Source organism: Orbicella faveolata, unplaced genomic scaffold (genome assembly GCF_042242905.1).
Source record: "Orbicella faveolata isolate gen_17 unplaced genomic scaffold, um_ofav_v1 contig_14, whole genome shotgun sequence".
Classification (NCBI taxonomy): Eukaryota; Metazoa; Cnidaria; class Anthozoa; order Scleractinia; family Merulinidae; genus Orbicella; species Orbicella faveolata.
The window spans coordinates 4655586-4677677 of record NW_028301541.1 but is presented as its reverse complement, the minus strand read 5'-3'; the positions used below and the strand labels follow the sequence as shown (position 1 = coordinate 4677677).

At 37.4% G+C, this 22092-nt stretch overlaps 2 protein-coding genes across 2 annotated transcripts; one reads left to right on the top strand and one right to left on the bottom strand.

Moving 5' to 3' along the window:
• The first annotated feature begins 225 nt into the window (after positions 1-225).
• Positions 226-12787, top strand: LOC110063085 (MAP kinase-interacting serine/threonine-protein kinase 1-like). The gene is made up of 18 exons (XM_020770031.2): positions 226-365; positions 582-612; positions 2833-2876; positions 4150-4300; positions 4725-4808; positions 5012-5109; positions 5846-5925; positions 6558-6599; positions 6765-6796; positions 7375-7479; positions 7629-7684; positions 7944-8033; positions 8967-9070; positions 9234-9324; positions 10698-10748; positions 11081-11194; positions 11296-11336; positions 11730-12787. The coding sequence occupies exons 1-18, from the start codon at positions 321-323 to the stop codon at positions 11971-11973; spliced, it is 1503 nt and encodes a 500-aa protein (XP_020625690.1). The 5' UTR covers positions 226-320; the 3' UTR covers positions 11974-12787.
• Positions 12788-13997: 1210 nt separating this feature from the next.
• LOC110063066 (glutaryl-CoA dehydrogenase, mitochondrial-like) lies at positions 13998-22068 on the bottom strand. Its single transcript, XM_020770012.2, has 15 exons — positions 21883-22068; positions 21479-21517; positions 20950-21084; positions 20231-20293; positions 20037-20097; positions 19466-19575; positions 18870-18999; positions 18452-18536; positions 17910-18041; positions 17519-17622; positions 17206-17275; positions 16602-16657; positions 15887-15975; positions 15287-15358; positions 13998-14867 (listed from the first exon to the last, which is right to left on the bottom strand). Exons 1-15 carry the CDS (start codon positions 21974-21976, stop codon positions 14797-14799), a joined length of 1311 nt encoding a protein of 436 aa, XP_020625671.1. The 5' UTR covers positions 21977-22068; the 3' UTR covers positions 13998-14796.
• Between the last annotated feature and the right edge of the window lie 24 nt (positions 22069-22092).

Genomic DNA, 22092 nt, shown 5'->3' with positions numbered 1-22092 from the left:
CATCCAAATTCCTTAAAATTTCTTGGACGATTTTCTTGAAATGATAACTTTTCCCCTGTAATTCTCCAAATTTGGAACACAAAAATGTTTGTTCTAAATCTATTTGTTACGTATTTTCATCATTTTCATCATTTTCTCTTTTCCCTTCTTCTAAAATGATGACTCGTGAAACTTTTGTCAGGAACAGGATTATATTTTCGGGTTTTTGCGCTTTCCTTTTTCTCGGAAGAAATCGACATCATTCGGGAAATCTTCGCAAAATTCCGGATATCTTCAGAGAACGAGCGGCTACCTTGCGTGTTTAAAAAGTTCGCGGGACGATGGCGGATGTGGAAGAACTTATCCATTTCAGCAAAAATTTCAGGGTTTGTTTTGACAGTTAAATTTTTGTTGTTGTTCTTCAATGCTTCCCCAAAAAAGTTCTCTCTAACCAAGTGGATTTATACAGATTTATAGCGTTAGAAAACCTCTGCAGTTACTAATGTTTTCACGTCGCATAAAGTGAAATTTGTTGCTTCGCTGTGCAAATTTTTTCGGTTATAAATATAAGTTGATAATTTCATCTTTGTCGTCTAATTTAGCTTGCAAATGATGGTGAAAGTAAAGGAAAAGGTAAGCAAATCTTAAAGTATGACTGGAAAAACCTTAGCATTCGAAAATTTTAATATTTCAGTTAAATTTAGCTTACGTGACTGCTAGTCAAAGCAAAGGGGAGGTTTGTTTTGGTTGGGCAAGGGAACAGTTAGCGAATTCTGTTTAAGTATTTTTTAAAGATATCTGCTACTACGTATGGGCTACAAAGCCCCATTCTGATTTCCCCATTGGGAATTATTGTTGTTCATGTGTTTGAGGAGATCCCCAGCAAACCCATATCAGAGAAAGCTGAAGAGAGAACGGAAGTAAAACATAAGCAAATATTTTAGGAAAATTAATGTGTTAAATTTTTAGGAGTGGACTTTCCTGCTGCTTTTGAAACAATACTAATCAAAACAGAATTAAGAGTTTGATTAATTAAATTCTATCAAACCTAATGGGCCATTTCGGAGTTGCCTTTTGCCTCTGTGTTAAAACAAGTCTTTGTGAAAAACCATTGTTATGAAAATATGTTTCCTCTACAGGTGCTTTTTGATGCAAATCAAATTCATTTTCATTGAAAGGTTTTGCATGATGCCCAAGGTATCTTGGAAATGGCTTAATGGGTTCAATTTAGTTGGTAATAAAAACTCGCAAACAAACCCCAGCGTTGGAATGCACTAGAATGTTTGATTGTGAAATGATTGTAAACAAACTGGTCATTTTCATAAACATGCACAATTTTCATGTATACAGTGGAACCCAGTTAATAGAGGGTGACAAAGGGTTCATATGTGACACAAGGGCAAAAAATAGTGGGTGACTTGTGCAAAGACCACCCTGCAAGCAGAGCGTTTTTTACGGTATATACTTCTGTCTCCTGTCTGCTCAAAAAAGAGATAAAAGAGGCTCTTCTCTCAGGGTTGAAAAGACATGTGTTGCATGAATTAATGAAAAAATAAAACATTGTTAAAAGTAGCTAAAAGTACATGACAGTGATACACAAATTTTGTGTGCGTGAAGCCAGTCCACAACCCCCCTCCACTTTGCTACCTGCGTAATTCAGACAACAGAGGCATAGCAAAAGTTAAGTGTGCTTCAGAATGGTGTATTAAATTTTCAGATTAGACTACAGTCTGCAGACTACATTTAGGTCTAAATAGTGCTTTGGTTAGCCTGAATATCACTCGGGATAGTCTGTATAGTGCTCAGGTTTGCCTATTTACGGCTAGTTCTGATCAGTAGTTAGTTGAATTCAAATTAAAGAAGCATTGTGCTCATTAGGGGCTTCAAAAAAACTTTTCTTTAATCCTTAATCTTTAAACTTGAATTCCAGCTTGCCCTTGGGACAAGTAGCTTTCAAATTTTGCTTGTCCTGGGGTCATAGTTTGCTCTTTTAATGATATAGTTGACAAACAACTTGCCTGATCCCTTGCCCATGAGGCAAGTGAAAATGAAAAGTTACTTGCCCAGAGGGAAAATCTAGATGACCGGATGGCACTTTTTACGTGCCCTGTCATTTAGCTAGCCAAATGTCTCTGCCAAAAATCAATGTTGTTTTTGCCAGTTTAAAAGTGGAAAAATAATCATTTATATAGTCCATGAGTGCTGACTTTTGTAAATCGCATTAACCTGTAGAAAAAATTAAAATGTAATTTCTAATGGGGTACCATTAAAAAATGATCATTAAAAATGAAATTCTACTGTGTGCAAATGAGAAGTTAACTTTGTATGAAAGTGTCACTTGGGTCACCAAAAAGTGTCTTTCATCCATATTAAACTGTATAAACACTAAGTGGGCTGAAATAAGAGAAAATATATTAGCTTTTTGTTGGGACAAACAAAACTGTACTTTAGTAGGGGGTGTCTGTACAGTGTGCAGAGAAAGTCCTGTCCTATAGACTAGTAGAACTTCCAGACAGGGCTTGTGGATTGTGTGGGTCTCTTTCCTGATGGGCAAATGAAGTTTTTTGGGAAAATCTTCAGGGAATTCAAAAGTATTGTGAGGAAAAAAAACATGAACTTTTAGGGTGGCTAGTGAGAATGGTTTTGATGGCTGGTACATCCACAGGCATCCCAAGCTCCTTGGGAGCCGTGAACACTATTATATGACATTGCATAACAGTGTAAATATACTTGAGTGTACTTGAAGGACAAAATTTGTTTTCTTTGTGCATCTTGCTGTATTAACCAAGTGTTGATAGAGTGGGGTTCCACTGAACTTTAAGTGTGATAATAATATTGTTATTTGTTCTACAGAAAATACAGTTCAAGAGTTAAGACTGTTTCATGATTCATTTAACGTGAGTTTTGAAGTCTAAGCTATTCTGGTACATTCCAGTTAAGAACTGTATTTATATTTAAGGATAAAAACCTCAGATTTTGTCTTACTGTGTCACCTTTTTTCAATTAAGTATTGATATCTAAGCTTGACAAAGACTGCACGAGTCTAGTTAACACCATGTCCACCAGGCCAAGTTTGAAAAAAATATTCCTGGGGTACCATGAATCCCAGAAAATTATTTCAAATTTAGGAGAAAATGGGGGGGAGGGGGTGCTTGTTTGAGGGGGGCGCTTAATCAGGGGAGAGGGTTATTTAATTTTTCCCAAATCATAGTCACATATGGTTGATTATTTTATAATATATGTATGTGTCAGTCATGCTGTTGCATAAGGTTGGCTCAGCTTTAGGCAATGAATCAACGGATCTTTGCTACTAATCCTTTGTGACAGTCGATGTGCAGAGCTTGAATAAGTCAATAATCACTTGCTTGTGATTGAACACGACCAAAACTATACATCCTTTGTTGTCTCAGTACTCGTCTATAATACAGGGAAATGGGAGGGGGCCCTTATTCGAGGGGAGGCGCTTATTTTAAACTTTGGCTGATAGGAGAGGCATTTATTCAAAGGGGGCGCTTATTTGAGAGGGGCACTAATTTGAGGATTTATGGTGTTTAATCAAGCAAATATGGTATTGTTCAAAGAACATAATCAATGTAGTTAAGTTCAGGGCTGTCAATAGGGACCGTAACCTGTAACATCTGTTAGGACTGAGTATGTTTGATGGGCACTTGATGTTATGGGTGAACTTTTCAGTAGTTGATGTAATTCACCCATGATGTAACAAGTTTGTTATGGGCGTGAAAATCAAGGCAACAGGTGAATCACGACTTAATGACTGCCCTGGACTTTTAAGTTTGTCATTTCACTTCCGAAGTGACACAGAGAGAACCTGAACTCCAGGTGAAGGTTCTCATGGTTATGCTGCTGTATGATACTTTACAAAACAGCTGTGAGAACCTTCACCAAAAAATACAATAAATACAGTCTAGTCAATATCAGTAATAGTTTCCTATATCCCCTATAAACTAAGTAAGTTAGCATATTTTGTGTGAGATTTAACTTCAAACTAAGTTTGTGCCTTATGCAAGCCAAACAAAATGTATTGTTAAGTACTGGTAAATATGGGTGACTTGACACAGTAGATAGCAATAATCGTCCATAGGATCCATGGCTTTTTTTGTCCAAGACCTAATGCCTACCTAATGCTAAAGGTTTTGTTTGCAATTACAGATGCACATTCCTACGATGAACAAGAAAGCAAGTAATTCTGAAAATGCTCCCAGAGAGAAGCCACATCCAGGGAAATCAGGCAGTGAGAGTGACAATGCAAGGACGGAAAACCTTCTTGAACATGGTGAAGACATGGAACCTCCTACTGAGGGTATGATATTGGCACACAGGCCTACATGAGATTTATATCCTGGGATCACCAGGATTTCAAAGATGACCTAAACATCTGAAATTTTTTGAGGACTTTCCAAAGATGTATCAAACATTTCCTGATTCCATTCCCAAGATGTGTTTTGCTTTAAATGATGCCATCTCTGGTACTTTGAGAAAAGTTCCAGCTTACATAACTTAAATAAGTGTCAATTAAGGCTGCGATTATTCGAATTTTTCAGCTAGGTATAATAAATAATACTTGTCTGTAGGAGTGAGATCATGGTTCAGTTTTTGATTTGCAGAGAGAAAGATCCCTTTGATGATGTCTTTTTTCCAAAATTAGTGACATTCAATAGTTCCCACAAGTTAAAACATTTTTGTATTCTAGGAAAATTTTAAAAAAATGATTTGTTCTTTTTCAGACATTTTCCAGCCTCAAGCTCAAGCAAAGAAAAAGAAACGAAAAAAGAAAAGGGCTAGTGATAGTGTTTGCGAAAGTTTTTATGGTGAGTGGAAGCAAATAATGTCTATCAAAGAACTGTGTTTTGTGAAGTGCTGTTTTTGCTTCATACTTACGAAAACATGCTCGAGCTAGGTGACCTAAACTACTGTCAGTGTGATCATGCACTCTATAAGAAGGTCTCTTGTAACATATTTATAAATTAAAACAGTAAATATAAATTTTTAATGTATTTGTTATTCTCCCAAGATATATACAAGGTACTGGATGATGTTCTAGGGCAAGGAGCTCATACAACAGTGAAAACTTGTGTCAAGCTTGCTACAAACCAGGAGTATGCTGTCAAGGTTAAGGAACTTTCTTGTTATGGTCTTTATTGCAACCTGATTGTCCTTTGGAGCTCTTTCTATTATGTTGCTCTGGAAAATATCCATACTCCTCCCTTAGGTACCTCTATATCCCTGTGGAAATTTCACTTTAGCCCTAGCAAGGTTAAGTCTGCATACAAACCAAGTGGTTCATCAGGCCAGAGCTTATCCCGGTTACTGTAGCATGAAGCGACTAGGAATATCTCTACTCCCCCCTGGATGGGATGCTAGTCCATAGCAGGGATACCCCCAGCATTAAGTTCGTCGGTACTCATTTATACACCTGGGTGGAGTCAGAGGCAAGAACACAATCCAATGTCCCCAGCTGGGGCTCGAACTTGAATCACTCAATCCAGAGACAAGTGCACTAACCTCAAGGCCACTGCACCTCTTATACTTAAGCTCTATGCTTTTGGTTCTTGAAACCCTTCTCCCCCTTGGAATTGCCATATTTGACCTTCTTTGGAGTGGGTATTAATATTTCCTAGAACTACACATTATTGATATCATCTCAGCACTGAGTCTTTTATTGAACAAGGGCAAGAAGTGGGGAGAAGGACAGTTTATCATACATCTTTTTAGTTACCAAAGTAAGTGTCAGTGGAGAATATCTTGAGAACAGTCAACCAAATTTGTGCAGTTCCCAGGCCTTCCCTAAAATGTGTCCATCAGTGTCATGTTCAGTGGTTTAATGTTTGGATCATTCCTTCAACAGATTATTGACAAGTCTGCAAATGTTGACAGAAGACGTGTACTCAATGAAATAGAGTTACTCTACCAATGCCGCGGACACAAGTAAAATCTGTTTTATTTCAAAACTATTTTTTTGTCATCCTCAAGAAGGGCATTTATTTGTGTCTCTAGTTTCAGGGTACAAAGAAAACCAATTTTTGAGTTTACTGTTTGGACAAGGTGTAATTATAATGATGTACCAGCCCAAAAGTAATTGTAATTCTTACTTTTTCTTCAAAATTTTTTATCAGTTAAGAACTACAGTCAACTCTTGTTATAGCGGACACGCTCGGGGATGTTGTTTAGTGTCCGTAATAGCGGGAGTCATTTCTGGTCAAACTGCTGTTAATAGCTTTTGCAGGGGATTTGGATTTTGTCTTTAATAGCAAGCGTCTGTAATAGCGGGTTCCGCAATGCGAGAGTGGACTGTTTTAGTTAATTTAACTCAATAATAATTATTTTGATCTCTTACAATACTCCTGTAATTTTGGTTTCTTCAAAAATTTTACTTCCCCATTGAGCATGCAAAGGAAAATCCACCAGCCTGTCTACAAAATGCACTGTCAAGCCCTGGACTATCAGACACAACTTTCTTTGCACATGGTTATCTACCATTTATTTAACATTTGTTAAAAATTTCCACTGATTCCCTTCAACAGAATTTTTTACTGATAATTCTCTTCTTTGTTTCTCAGAAATATTATTGACTGTATTGAATATTTTGAAGACAGCCACAAGTGAGTAGTAATTTTCCCCTTTAATTGGCGTCTTTCTAATAGCCTGGAGATAAAGACTAATTTTTAGCTAACTATTGTCATGTCAAGATGTTAAAAAAACAGATGTTTAAAAAGTGATTGACATAATGTTTATTAGTAATCTCTCTTCGTTATTTCAACTCTTAGGTTTTATCTGATATTTGAAAAGATGAGAGGAGGTAACAAAATTTTATTAACAACTATTTTAAGGGTGTGTTCTGGGATTGTTTAGATGAGGATCATTGATCCAAGATCACTTGGATCATGTTGCCTCAAGGAACCCACTGAATCCTTGCCCAGAATGGATTCACTTGTTGTTTTTTTTATCAAATGAGAAAAAATGAAAATATTCAACAACATAAAATCAAGAATGGATGGTTAGTAATCTTTTAATTTAACAAAAATTATATGAAACTGTGATTGAAAAGCTTCTTTTAAATGATATGTACTTGACTAAAAGAAATTGCCAAAGAAAATTAAATAAACAAAAACTTCTATGGAAAATGCATTTGCAAATGACTAGACTGTCTTTCAATAAATAAAAACGTTGCTAGCTGTAATTTTGTGTTTTCATCTTTAGATTTGTCCTCATACAGAATTTTAATTGAAATACTAAATTAAGTTGCTGTATGACACATGCTAATAAAACTAGTTTAAATGCATTTGCTTCAATGCAGATTGTTAAAAGGTCATAAGTTTGAAGTCTTCTGCAGTGAAAAGTTTGTTGTAATTATATTTGTACTAATGTCAATTTTAGGGCCACTTCTAAAATATATTGAAAAGAAAAAAGCTTTTACAGAGAAAGAAGCAAGCCTGGTTGTGAAGGATATAGTATCCGCATTGGATTTTCTCCATAAAAAAGGTACAGAATGTTAAACAAAGCATTCATTATTTCTCTTGAATTGGACTATAAAGATACTTAGACTGTTGTTATCAGCATAGAGTTAAATGCGATTGTAATGTATTGTTGACTGTTTCACTGACAATTATGAATATGCTTTCTGTTTCCAGGTATAGCTCACCGAGATCTGAAGCCAGAGAATATACTTTGTGCTTGTGAAAATCAGGTTAGCTAACTACTCCTGTAACAAAATCATTTGACTAACTAATCACTTCATGAACAACCAATATCAAGATATTCCAATCCTTTTGTTTTTCAAAATTACTTTTTTAATGAGTTGTTGATAGCTTGTAAGAAGAAGAACTAGAAAACCTTATTCCAACAGCCTGTAGCCATCTATGCATCTTTTGCAAGGGTCTAACTGTTGATATTATCTTGACTGTACAATGTTTTGGAGATACAAATTAATTAAATTTTTGCTTTAGATATCTCCAGTCAAGATTTGTGATTTTGACCTGGCTAGTGGGCTTGATGGTCTCAGTGCAGCAGTAACAACACCAGAGCTTCAAACACCAGTAAATATTGCTACCTTGTTTTGTGTGTATTCTGTATAATGATTAACTAGATGCTGCTACGTCATTCTGATGCTGGTACGGTTCGCAGGCTATTATGAAAGCTACCCCAGTCCATTTACAAGAGGTGTGCACTGACTAACTGTAGGCACATATACAGTGGAAGCTCTCTTAATGGACACTTTCGTAAGCAAACACCTCTACTAACATCCGCCTTCCAAAACCCTGTTTAAGCTCCCTTACAAACTCTTTATTTACTCATTCCTTTAAGCAGACATGCTCGCAAGCGGCCGCAGACACTTGGAGGGCTTATGATCTAGACTTCTCCTTTGTTTTTAAGTTCCTGTAAATGAACACTTGAAAGGAATTGGGTCTGACTTTGAAACATACTTAGAAACATTTGTAAACTGTATCACTGCTTTTTTTTTTTTTTGCAGTGAGACTGTTAATGCTAATGTTACTGCTGGCTGCACTTATGATTTTTTCTTTAATCACTAAGGCTTATCCTAGTGCTGCAGTATATAGTACTGTGTACATGCAGCTATTGCCATTATAGCGGCATTGCCAAAAACAATAACCTAAGCTATGTACATGTCATTGGGAGGTGCGGTGGCCTCATGGTTAGTGTGCTCGTCTCCGGATCGAGCGGTCCGGGTTCGAGCCCTGGCCGGGGACATTGTGTTGTGTTCTTGGGCAAGACACTTTACTCTCACAGTGCCTCTCTCCACCCAGGTGTATAAATGGGTACCGGCGAACTTAATGCCGGGGGTAACCCTGTGATGGACTAGCATCCCATCCAGGGGGGAGTAGAAATACTCCTAGTCGCTTCATGCTACAGAAGCCGGGATAAGCTCCGGCCTGATGGGCCACTTGGCTCGTACGCAGACTTTACCTTTACCATGTACATGTCATTGTACTTCTTTATTATTTCTGTAGGTTGGCTCAGCTGAGTACATGGCTCCTGAGGTAGTGGATGCCTTCAAGACCCAGGCTACAACATATGACAAAAGATGTGATTTGTGGAGTCTTGGAGTGATTCTGTAAGTCAGACTATATATTTCTTTTAACGCAATTTTTGAGAATTTGTAGTACATCTGGATCATATCTCCTAGCTGATGGATTTCTTTATTCTCATCACTATTCAGCTCAAGAAAGTATTTGACAATGTATGGAGAATTAAGATTCTGTTTTTTTTTTCTGCAGTTACATCATGTTATCTGGGCATCCACCCTTTTATGGCAAATGTGGCACAGACTGTGGCTGGGAAAGAGGAGAAAACTGCAAATCGTGTCAGGTAAAGCCTTGTGAAGAAAAAAGTGTAATGTATGCACTTTGGTTCCCACCTACAATAATTATGTGCGCTTCGTTTTTGAATGTTTTTGAGATATGCTACATACGAAAGCCGAGGAGGGACTTCCAACTTTCGACTTCCGACTTCGGATTTCTGAGTTCCGACTTCTGAGTTCCGACTTCGGACTTCTGAGTTCTGACTTCTGAGTTCCGAGTTCCGAGTTCCGACTTCCGACTTCCGACTTCTAACTTCAAAATTTAAATGATCGAACTCCGACGTGCGACTTATTTCCCTGGAAATCGGGCCAGATTTTAATATTTGCATTGTTATGTTTCGGTAAGTTGATGTTAAGCTGCATTGCACTTGCTATGTAAATGTAATTTCACTGACAAACTAGAAACAGATGCCTTTGTTTTGCAAAATCATATTGGAAACCCAACGGCATCGAGTCGAAGACGTCGCCAAACAAAGATCACAATGACCTGAAACTAACAAATTTTGTTGTGCCATTACATATAGACACATATATTATTTATACACAGTTTGGTGGGATGTAGCCTGCCAACCTTATTTTGTGTATTAGCGAGTGCAATCATTAGCGTTTGGAATCGCTTTTCTCTGGTCGTTTTGTGTCACTTTACTAGCTCTTCGATTCATACTGCGTTATTGAATAAAACATTACTTTATCTTGTTGCTTTTCTGAGAATTTTCTGCGTTCACTATAAACTGAGATGAAGAGACTTCAGTTCTAGTGGGAACTTAAATTATCTTATGTCCTTTTTTGTCTTGATGAAGACATTTTTTGAACCTGATTCCAAACAACTAGAGCAGTGTATTTTTCCTCGAATGTTTATTAAGCCTGGTTCACACTTGTGAGATAAGCATAACACAAGTGAAATAAGCATAAGCGCAAGCACAAGAAAAAAGGAACATGTTTCTTTTTCTTGTGCTTATGCTTGTGCTTATGCTTGTGCTATGCTTATCTCACAAGTGTGAACCAGGCTTTAGGGACGGATGATTAATTTTTAGGGGGGAGGGGGAGCTGGGCAATTTCCAAAAAAAAAAAAAACACACACACACACACAATCCTGCACAGCAAACACTGAAAAAAAAAATCGTTCAAGTGCGTCTACTATCATTATTTTGATTTTTTTTGTCCAAAAAATTCTTGCACAAGAAAATTCCCAACCCCCACCTCCCCCTGTTAAGTCGGAAGTCCCTCCTCGGCTTTCGTAGCTACAGAATAGTAAATAAGAAGTTGTCTTAAATTGAGAGACATACTGTACGATAAGTAAGATAATTTATATCGACTTTCTCGTTTCAAGTGTAGTTGTACAAGATAGCAATATTTTGTTTTTGTTTTGATACTAAACTAGGACATGCTGATGAAGAGGATACAGGAAGGGGAATATGATTTTCCGGCAAAGGTAAGACAATTGTCTTCAATTGAAAGGAAAGTTATAAAAACGGTCATCAATCCCGCTTTTTTCTCGTTACTGACTGCTTGTACGTATTACCTGTAACGAAAATTTCGGAAAACTTGAGAAATTGTCGTGACTTTTCCAACTTTGGAAATCTCAAATGTCCGCAGGTAACTCACTTATTTCATTGTTTCACAAATCAACTTGGAGGGAGGGGAGGGGGGATTTTTGAAAAATGCCTGAACTAAGAACGCGCGAGATCTAAATAACTGAAATGAGATTTGAAAAGGAACAACTAATTGAAAATTACTTTAATTTTTTTACTTTATCTCTTCCAGGAATGGGATGGCATTTCGTTAGAAGCCAAGAATCTTATATCGCACCTGTTGGTGCGGGATGCAACGAAAAGATACACCACTGATATGATAATACAACATCGTTGGATCGAGGAGGTAACGGTCTTGCTTCTGTCATTTTCTTTGGTTTGAAATTTAATTTTTTTTCTTGTTTCTCTTATGTGACTGTTATTGTTGTTACTTTTTTTTATATATAGGCAAGCAACACCCCACTCCCTACCCCCACCCTGTTAACCAGGTATGTTATACTTACCTTGTTGACAGCGTCATGTTTAGGTTAACCGTTAGGACTACAGGCCACTTGTAATCAAGCATATCAATGGCAGATCCAGAAAACAAGGGGCGAAGACAAAGTGAACAATGTCGTTTCCTTACTCGAATGAGGGAGACAGGAGAGCAGAGATGGTTGTTGTTTTTTCTTCAATAAAGGAGGGAGGGGAAGGGAGACAAATCTTGGGCACTGTGGACCTTCTGTCTGTTAGTCCTTCCCTGAATATTAACTTAGTTTATTCCTATTGTTTTCCCCCTTTTCCCCCTTTTTTAGTGGATTTGGCGCTATACAAATATTTTTATTATTTATTAATATATTACCCATAAAAAGAAACTTCAGTTCTCTTGATTTTCTCCTCAGGAATATGAACACGCACAATCTACAAGAGTTTGCTGCTGAGGCAGTAGCCATGAACCGAATGTTCTCTGAAGCGTCAGCAATTTATCGTCCTGAAGATCATGAAGAATTTCAGAGAAATATCAAACCACGAGTGCTGGGACTTTCGCCTCCTTCAAACTCTGTCTTAGCGAAGCGGCGAGCTGCCTCCTCAAAATCCCATTCGGCAAATCCACAAAGCAAAGATGTTGACAAAAATGAACTTTAGCGTGCGAAGGCCACCGTGTTCCTCCCGTGTTCCAAACTTGCCTGAGCGGACCAGTTGTGCAGGGGGGTGGGGTTGGGAGAGAGAATAGAATATCACCGTTAGAGCGGTTTTCACTTGAGTGTCGAAAGTCATTTGCATTTGCTTTGGTTTTACGTTACTACGCTAAGTGATTGGCTTAAAAATCTCGCCCCATTTTTTTATCCAATCAGAAGTTGAGCCAAAACCAAGCTTGACTCGCTCGCACACGTTTTCCCGCGCTTAGCGTCGGCTACATGTATTTATTTCGAGTTTTGATTGGTTCACTGGGTTGTTTGTGTAATTTGTGATTGGCTAGTGTTACGATACTGTATCGTAAAACTAGCCAATCACAATAAACTATGATACTCAATTGGAAACTGCTTTAAATGCAGATTATGTAGTCCCAATTGAATATGACGAGTTATTAGGAGTTTCTATATAAAATTTGTTAATTTATCACAAAACGACCACAACTGATGTGGTATTTGGTGAGTGAATTGTAAATTTTTGGGTACGTTATTTTATGTACCTTCTTTTAATAGTTTGTACAGAAATACAAATATCCACACGGTCTTTTATGAAAGTATTTTTAGGTCAGAAATGTCTTTTTAGCTCGTGTGTAATGTTTTCGTAAGGATTTCTTTCGTAGATTTTCGTTGAAAATCTCGTCCAAAAAACCTATGAGATAAGAAAAACAAGGCGTTTATCTGTGCGCTGCTTCTCTAGAAAGTCAACCTTAGAAAAATGATTAAACCTTTGTATGATATGATGACAATAAATTGAGAAAACCTGTTAATTTTACCATCTCAAACTCTCCGCTTTCTCCCTAGTTTTAGTTTCGATTAAGAAACACCTCGAAGTTGGTCAAAAATACTCCGCTGCGCGCCGTATATTCAATCACGCTCTTTCGTGTTTGATATATTATATCGGCTGCTTTTATGGTAAGATGCCGGATATACGCCCTGGGATACACATCTCTGTCGTCAGCGCTGGACGGCCGTAGCGGGTTACTGGGCTTGCTTAAAGTTTTACCGTGCCGGTTTGAAAAGTAGAAAATTTCGTCAATTCAACAATCAATTTGTTAGTGGGAAGAGGTTTGCCCTCGTTATCCCTCGTTATATTATAAAGTTATAGATATATATACATCAAGCCTATAACTGTGACATCTCTCAATACTGCTAATAAAGCAATTTTAAAAAAGCAAATTTAATGTTGACAGTAGTCATATTTGCAATTAGCTCTCAAATTTAGAAGATTAAAAGTCTCTAAGTTCTTGTGAAATTCTTTGAAATCAGGTGACTGTTAAATATATGTAGGTAGTTTATTCCATAGATGTGTAACCTTAAGCGTGAAAGAATTATGGTAGTACCAGTAGTTACAGAAGAAGGTTGAACAATATTACAACCTCCAAACCTTAAGTTGTAATGCGAGACACGATACTTGCATACTTGCTAGAGACAAGATAGAGTTGTAATCTAAGGCGTTTCCAGTGTTTTTTTAAGTCTTTAATGCATTAGTGATTATCAGCGTCAAATTTGTTAATCAAGGCCCTTCCCCGGCTCGGCCATCCTGATTCGGAGTTTTCAAATATCGTAACTAAGTTGTAAAAGCATTTGAAGGAGAAATCTGTACAATAGACTGTGAGCAGTCTCTTCGAAAATCCGCGGGAAAGATCGCAAACGAACGAAAGCTCGTCTCTTCTCGTTCGTTTAAATTTCTTCCCTCGCAAAAGAGAGAGGAGACTGCTCGCCGTCTAGCTTTAGAACGGAAAGTCAGTTTCGAAACTCGCGCAAATTATGTCACAAAGGGAAGGAAAAGTGAATGTTGCAAATAGTTTGCTTGTACAGGTACTGTTCGTTTTGGATTTCTTAAACTGTCAAGTTTGAACAAGGTGACGGTGAACAACCAAACATTAAGAAAGGGAAGAGACAAAAGGAAAACTTTAAAAAAGTGAGAAAATGTGGGATATCCTATGGCTTCTTGAAACTACGAAAACGAACTCGAAGTAACCACTCAGACCTTGTCTTTATTTACCAACTTTCAGTTCATTTTCACATTTTTCTTTTCAGTTTTCTGAAAGTTTCGTAATACACTTTGTGCTCTCGTCTACCACAAACAACTCGGTAAGTTCCTATACCATAATCATTATATAAGTTACATTCTTTTTTTCGGTCCCTTTATAAGACGAAAACTTTGATGTGGAATACGTAGAAACCTGAACGCGTAGAAATATAATAAACACCAAATAAACTTTTACTTCGATAAGAAAATAAGTCAAACAGAAGACAATGACTTATTGTTAATTTATAACTTAGAGAATCGCGTAAAAGACACTGAGGAGAAGTTCTTTTGAAATCATCTTTTTCGAGCAAACTTTAACACAATCGGCTTTTTTTTCTGCCGGAGAAGTCTTAGCGATTGTCTGAATGTTAATAATCATACACAGCAAAAGCACGGAGAAATTGTAAGATGTCCACCGTATTGACAAAACAAGCTGCCGTAAACGTAAGAACTCTCGGAAAACCATCTGCCACTTTCTAAATGGTTTATATAAACCAATCGTAAATTCACCAGGGCGAAGATTTACCGAAAACGGCACTTGTTTCCGAGACTGTTCCGACTGTACCACGTGGAAATCTTCCGAACTCGCACGAACGGCAAGAACCCTCTAGCCATGAAGTCGACAGGACTGAAACACAGTTAAACAACTGAGATTGTTAATTCGTGAAGAAGATAAGTTACAGGTATTGGTACTGTGCTTTGCTGAATGTTCCATGTAAAAACTGTTCATCATCATTGTTATGTTTATCGGCCGGTGAAAGCCTGCAGTCCAGTGATCGCTCTTCCAAGAATGAGTGCGTGGATGTCATGAGTTCCTGAAGGAAACAAAATAAATGTCAATGACGAGTTCATATGGTAGTTTACTTAAATATTCTCCAAAGGCTCCGCGCAGTATTGATATTAGATTTTGAAGCTACCCTCGAACATTTCAGAACGGGACGCCGAGGGGACAATTCTGAAGGTCCCTTTGAGGAGGTAACAAATAACATGCTCCATTAGTGTGCCTACCGAGATGTGTCCATTTACAGAGAATTCGAGAAAAATCACATTCAAACTTCCACGTTATGTACTTTTCATCGAAGAATGTGACCCACATACCCGCCCTAAAACTTACCATAGCTAAGAAGAGAGTCAGCTCGACAGTGCAGTCCGGAGAGGCTTGTCGTTAGGTAAGTTAAGGTAAGAAAAGACAAGAAAAGGCCAACAAATAAAAACGACAAATCACTACGCTTACCTTCATAAGTGTTGACTGCTTCCAAGTTCATCACATGACGAATCACGTGATACTCATCTGAGATTCCGTTTCCTGTGTAAAAAAAATAGCGTATCAAACAGTTGACTTTAATATCCTAGTTAGCCCACCCATGAGCCACACCCTTAGATCAGAGGTATATTTTGATTGACCGTGGTATTGCCCGTGGCGTGGCTGATATAAAGTTTGTAACTTTGTACGCATTGCTTCGCTTTAACTAATCAGGGCGAACAAGCTGTTTCTTCAACCAATCAGAAGAAGCCAATGAGTGTTGCCTGATTCTTGAGTTACTGTAGTTTGCTGTGATGGAACTCATTTACTAGTGACTCTGCTAATGCTAATGGCACTAATCTGATTACTTGAGTTTCGGTTTCCTCACAGTCATTGATGATACGCTCTAAACTAAACCTTGAAAAGTTGGCAAGTTAACATTTAATGTATTTTCGCTTCTACTGAAAATAGTGTGACAGCCTGTTTAGTTACAGCTTTGTCTGTGTAAGTCTAACGACTTGCTTTGTCCCGTTTGTAAACAACTCAGCTAAACACCTCGCTAAAATAAGCTGAAGTCTTACATTAACTTACCTCCAAGCATATCTCTAGCCATTCGTGCGATGTCCAGTGCTTTTCCACAAGAATTGCGTTTGATCATAGATATCATTTCTGGACAGTATCTGTTTTGCAGAAAGAAGAACAATTACATGACCATATTTTCCAGTGACGAGGGAAGAATTGCCAAGTTACGTAAGCTATCAGATTTCTCTCAAACTGAATGAAATATCAAACATATTGAATTGAATTGAAGAGAAATAGAAAAAAAGAACGTTGAAAACACCCACAGAACAACTAAGAACAAGAAACGAGAAGTCCTTACTGTCAGATTTAGCAGCCTTTCCCAATCGCTACTTTCGGAAGGATCGCTTCAAATTTGAAAACATACACATCCCCGACAGATAAGTGTGATCATACACTTAACTAGTTTTGTTTATAGAAAAAAATGCGGTCATTTAAGAGAGCAGAACGATAGAATTGACCACGTTTTCAAGAGGGGCCTGAAGGGGTAAAATAGAAACTGGAATTTGCCTATTTTTTTCACTGGGAGAAATGGGATTACCACCCTCTTCTCTTTTCCAAATAAATAGTCGTCCCTTTTGGAACGTCTCTACATCCGGGATTTACAAATAAGTTCATCTTTAAGCTGAAGTTTACGATCGCTATTTTCGGAGGTCGTTGTTTTTGGTGGGTGCGTAAGGAAGTTCTAGAGCCCGACAATTTCTTTTTCTTACATTTCATAGCTTACCTTCCCTCATCTTTGAGTCGTCCAACATGGAGACAACTTTGAAGACCAATGCCAATCTGACATAAAAACAATGAATAAGACAAACTTTACCATCTACACCTCAGGTAGCGTCCACACTAGGCCGGAGAAATTTGAAAACGTAGCTTTATTTCTACGGTTAGACCAAAGAACGTCTGAGTAGGATGCTAACCTGGTTTGCACATCTTCAAAAGTTTAGCCTATATTTTTCAAGTTCTTCGCTTGTAATCCGTGCTAATCTCCTCCATCCTTAACCATCTTTGTTCCTTCATGGTTTATTATTGTCTCTTCGGTGTTTCTCTATCTAAGTAACCTACCATTTTCAGGTTTCCTAATTTTGTACGTGGCCAAAATAACTCAAAATGCCGTGACTGAGCTCCTTTAACAAATTGTGAGGGAATACTAGCCTGCGAACAGGCTCCCGGCGAGGACGGAAAAAGAATTTTAACGAACGCGAAACAGAATAATTTGGAGAGCGAAGCGATCGGCAGGCTAAGGGAATACTAGGGAGAAACAGACCATTGATTGATTTTGAGTGACTGAGAGAATAAAAATCAACATTCGGTGAAACACAAAACTAACAAACCTCAGTTGCCATGTCAGCCATTTTCTTCTGCATTAGTTGATTGGCTGCTAGTGGTCTCTTAAACTGGATCCTAAAAAAAAAAAAAAATCAACAAATGTCTTTGCTGGAAAAGGTTGAAAAACGTGTTACTAGTAATGATGCTGTGCCAATCAAAGGCAGATACAATTTTGTTGAACAGGCTTATGCTAACATATTTTCTAACAATTTTGCGTGTAACATGTTCTTCAGAGTTGGATAAATTAAGTGAAACTGTGTGTTACACAAATTGGTGGCAATCTTTCTTAGTCGATAATTATTATTATTATTTACTGACCTGTCTAAGGTGTACTGTCTGGCAGTAGCAAGACAAAACTCTGCAGCACCAAGAGCTCCCCAAGCAATGCCATACCTAGCATTATTTAGGCAACTGAAGGGTCCCTGGTCAATAAGAAAAACGCCATTAAAATAAAGGACAAATGCTCCAAATGAGCTATGCCACCTTTGTATCTACTGTTACTATGAATATCCCTTAGATTTAAAGACAATTTTGTACACCACATGTAATGATCACAGTTGTCCAGAGCTTACACAAAGTTAGTTTCCATTGTGGTCCTTAGTTTATTAGTCCAAACAGAATTTTTTTGGCTGAGAAACATTACTTCCACATATAAAAATATAACCTTTCCACTTTATGTAGGTAATAAAGCACATTTATTATATGTTACCTCCAGTCCATCAATATTTGGCAGAAGGTTTTCCTCTGGAACCTCAACATCCTCCATGACAATTTGGCCTGTAGTTGAAGCCCTCAAAGAAAATTTCCCTTCAATCTTAGGAGCAGAGAGTCCCTTCATTCCCTTTTGAAAACAAACAACAACAGAGACCATGACTGAACTTAATTCTCTTGGCAGGTGCAATTCTAATCTGAACTACAGCCAGGTTAGTTCACTCAAAGAAGCAATAAATCTCAAAGCAGGAAGTTGTGGTTTACAATAGAAACTTGGCAATGAAAAATGGCTCTCACCACGAGTAACAAAGATCAAAAGATGAACCTTCATCATGTCCTCAAAAACAAGAATGTTGTGTGTTTGTCTAACACTGGTTAAGATGATATTGTGCAAATAAGGGAGGATCTTTGACAAAGGTTTTTAACAATCTCTCTGGTTTAAACTTCAAAGATTATATGACATTAAAGTACATTAACTGGTTTCCAGAACATTCACAGACTGGAGACCATATATGTTAAGTGTAAAATTATATAACAAACCTTCTCCAAGATAAAACCTCTAATCCTTTTGTCTTCACAGTTTGCCCAAACAATAAACACATCAGCTATTGGGGAGTTTGTGATCCTAGAAACAGATAGATCAAAAACATATTTCATTTATATTATCACTTGGGAATTTCCTTTCCATTATATTTTTTCACAGAATTTCTGGAAGTCTTGGTTCAATGGTTCACATTACAAAAATTAAGCAATTTAAACATATTTTTCTGGAAACTTTTCCAGAAATTTCTGTACGATTTGCCACTGTTTTGAAAGTTTTCCTTTATTCTCTATACTTTAAATCATGTTCTCACAAGCATTTGTTCACATCTACATGTACATTGATATGTCAAAATACCATGACATGCAACACAGCTGATTACTACTGACAAGAAAACGTTTTAGTCATTAATCTCACCAGCTCTTATTTCCATTTAGAATAAAACTGTTTCCAGCTGGATTGTGCTTGGCTCTTGTTTCCATTCCACCTGGGTCACTGCCATGATTGGGTTCAGTCAACCCAAAGCAGCCAATCAGCTTGCCTTGTGCTGTAGAGTCAAAAGTATAGCAAAAGAAGATCAATCAATCAATTTGCACTTTCGATTGGCCTGCTGACAGTCTGGTTTTCTTTCAAAATCCAGCAGGGATTATGAGGCAAGATGCTTTAGCCTAAAGGGGAATGGGACAAGAAATTAGTGTGGAACATGCCATTCCCTCCTCCACCATACCCACTTTTCGATAACTAAACACTCGTCTAAGTGACCCTAAGAGAAAAAACTGTTTTGAGAAAATCATGTTACCTTTACTATTTTGGTGTTTTCAAAATCATGCTAATTTTAATAATATTACTTTAATTAATGACTTTAATACTCAAATGGATGACCCCTTGAGTTCTGCTTCAGAATCTTCAGTGCACAATCTACAAATTTTTCCTTACCTTCAAATGCTATCATTTATTGTATACCCAAAATAGATGTCAGATACATACAAAATTCAACTTAATATGTTCTTTACCAAGCTTTGGCAGATATTTCTCTTTCTGTTCCTCACTTCCAAAAGTATTGATTGGGTGCATCACTAAAGATGACTGGACACTCATAGCTGACCGATAACTGCTGTCCACCCTGGTGACATCGTTAGCACAATAACATTGTTAAAATTATACAAAGTCAATCATTTTAAGGTTTGTACAGAGGTGTAAATTCAGTAATGGTGGCTGTTTTGGATTTAGAAAGGAGTGGTAGCGATAAAAGTGGGGATTTGAACACAGGCTATAATTGGTTACTATTTGTCACTTTGTACTACATAAAACCCTCACAGGCTCATTCAAACTCCCATATTTCAGATAGTGAAAAAGTAGACAAGTCTTTAAAGCCCAATTGACTCATAGGTCTTGGTACTCAACTCCAGTTTCTGTGGCATAAAGCAGCTAGGAGTGTTGGTACTCCCACTGGACAGGAATCAAGTAAAACTCTGACTGGTTACTTCCAGCATTCTGTCAGGCTTCTCCAACAATTTAAAAGCACTACCAATTTATATTCCTTGGCAGAGTAGAAATAAAGCAGAACATTAATTTATTACAAACCTTTCACATTCTCTTGCGATAAGTCCATAAGCTACTGATGAGACACCTGCACATCCATAACCTAACAAAAAGATAACAGAAAACCAAAGTTAAAAGCAAGATTTTTGTTCAAAACTATCATACAGTTATGGCAGGGAAAAATGTTCTCCAAATATGTATTGTCATTTCTTATTAATAAATTACACTATACTAGCCTTGAATTGTGCAACCAAGAACTCCAAGAGATCCCATCTCAGTCATAATCTCCTGATCAAAGACTGTAGATAAAAGAAAAACAAAATTTAAAAGACTCAGCTATATATTATAACTATATAGCATGACACTATTACATAGTTCAAAACCAATCTTTCAATCCTTTACCAGAGTTAAACATTGTCACTGGTAACCCTTTTCACTCCACACCATATTTCTGCTCAAAATATTAATTCAATCTCTGCATTCCTTTTAATGGTTCTTCTGAGAACGTGGTGGCAGATCGGATAATAATGATCTCTTCTCACACCACTGATAACCTTGCCAAACTAACTGTTTCTAGCTCTGATGGGCATACAAGGCAGTGAATAAGTAAGTTTCCTAGTCAAGAATAACATGTCCCCATCCACCATTCCACAGTATTAGCACAGGCCCTTCATTATTTACTACTACAGGGAAAACAGGGTGAAAATTTCATCTGGGTAGTCATTTCTATGCTTCAGATATGCAAGAATACAACTGAATCTACATTAAATTGCTTATTTACCAAGATTGTGAAGTCTCACACTGAGAAAAAATGAAGTCGGTACCACAACATTGTAAATCTGATGTCACAGGCTTGATGGGTGAAGTTATGATTGACAAAGTTCAAATATCATATCTCAAGAAACTCAGACATTATAGAGAGAAGTAAGTCCACGGAAGGCTTTATATAGCTTACCTTCATGTCTGTTTGCCATCAAAACCCTAGACATGAGCTTTTCTTGGCAGTAATCTCTAAACTGATCCCTGACCATGATTTCTTCATTGGTCAGACAACTCTCCAAGCTGAGAGGATCTTGCCAGTTAAATCGAACTAAGGATTAGAAAAAAAATGTGTTTTAATTATTTAGATATAGAAAACTTGTACCACGTTTCTATCAAGTTTTAGTATTAATCTACTACCATTGTATCGCGAATGCCATTCTCTGATTGGCTACACTACTCACTATCTATTCTGTTACTGATGGTGAGTAGCGTAGTAGTTTGCCCTTGTTAACAAAATAAACAACTCATGCTAGTTCTGTGTTTCTATCAAGTTATAGAAACATGATTTTAAATGAATCAGTTTGCATATTTTCTTTGGGCTATTTTCTAAATACCTCTAGAAGTCATTCAGTGCAAAAATAAATTTTATATTTACCCCCTTTCACGCCCAGTTGCCGCCCCCAAAATTCTCGCCCCAAATTCCTCTCAAGCTGACTACTTACCGAAGTTTTCTTTTTTCTTCTCCCTGCTTGCTTCTTTCGCTATCATTTTGTGAGTTAAGGAAAATAGTATTTCAGTCACTATAACATGAATGATCTATCTTTGTGGTTAACACTTCACAAAGTAAGTGCTCGCACAGTTGATAGGTCATGTAAGGCATGTGTACCCGCACGTACAGAGGAACCTCTTTCACAATATGGACAGCAAAGTGTCCGTATCATGGAGGTGTGCGTATTGTAGAGGTAGCGATTGAATCAATTCTGGTTTCTCTGGGATCAAGTAAGCCGTCCATAGTATAGATGTCTCTTTTTTTGCTGTCCGTAAGGAGAGGTTCCACTGTACAAGCTCACATGAATAAGTTGCATAACAAAAATTCACAAAGGTATTTTTCGTAGAAAAAGGATACCGATCGCGGCACTTCCTGTACTTTGAGCACGACAGAAAAGAAGCATATTATTTGCCGGAGATACCATACGTCGAAGAGTACGTTGAAGGGCCATTTCAAACAGTTGTTTGCCAAATTTCTGCCTCACAAAATGATGCAAGTTGATGAAAATTACTGACTTTATAGACTAGACCAGCGGTTTGTTTTTAAATTTCGCAATCCACTTGCGCA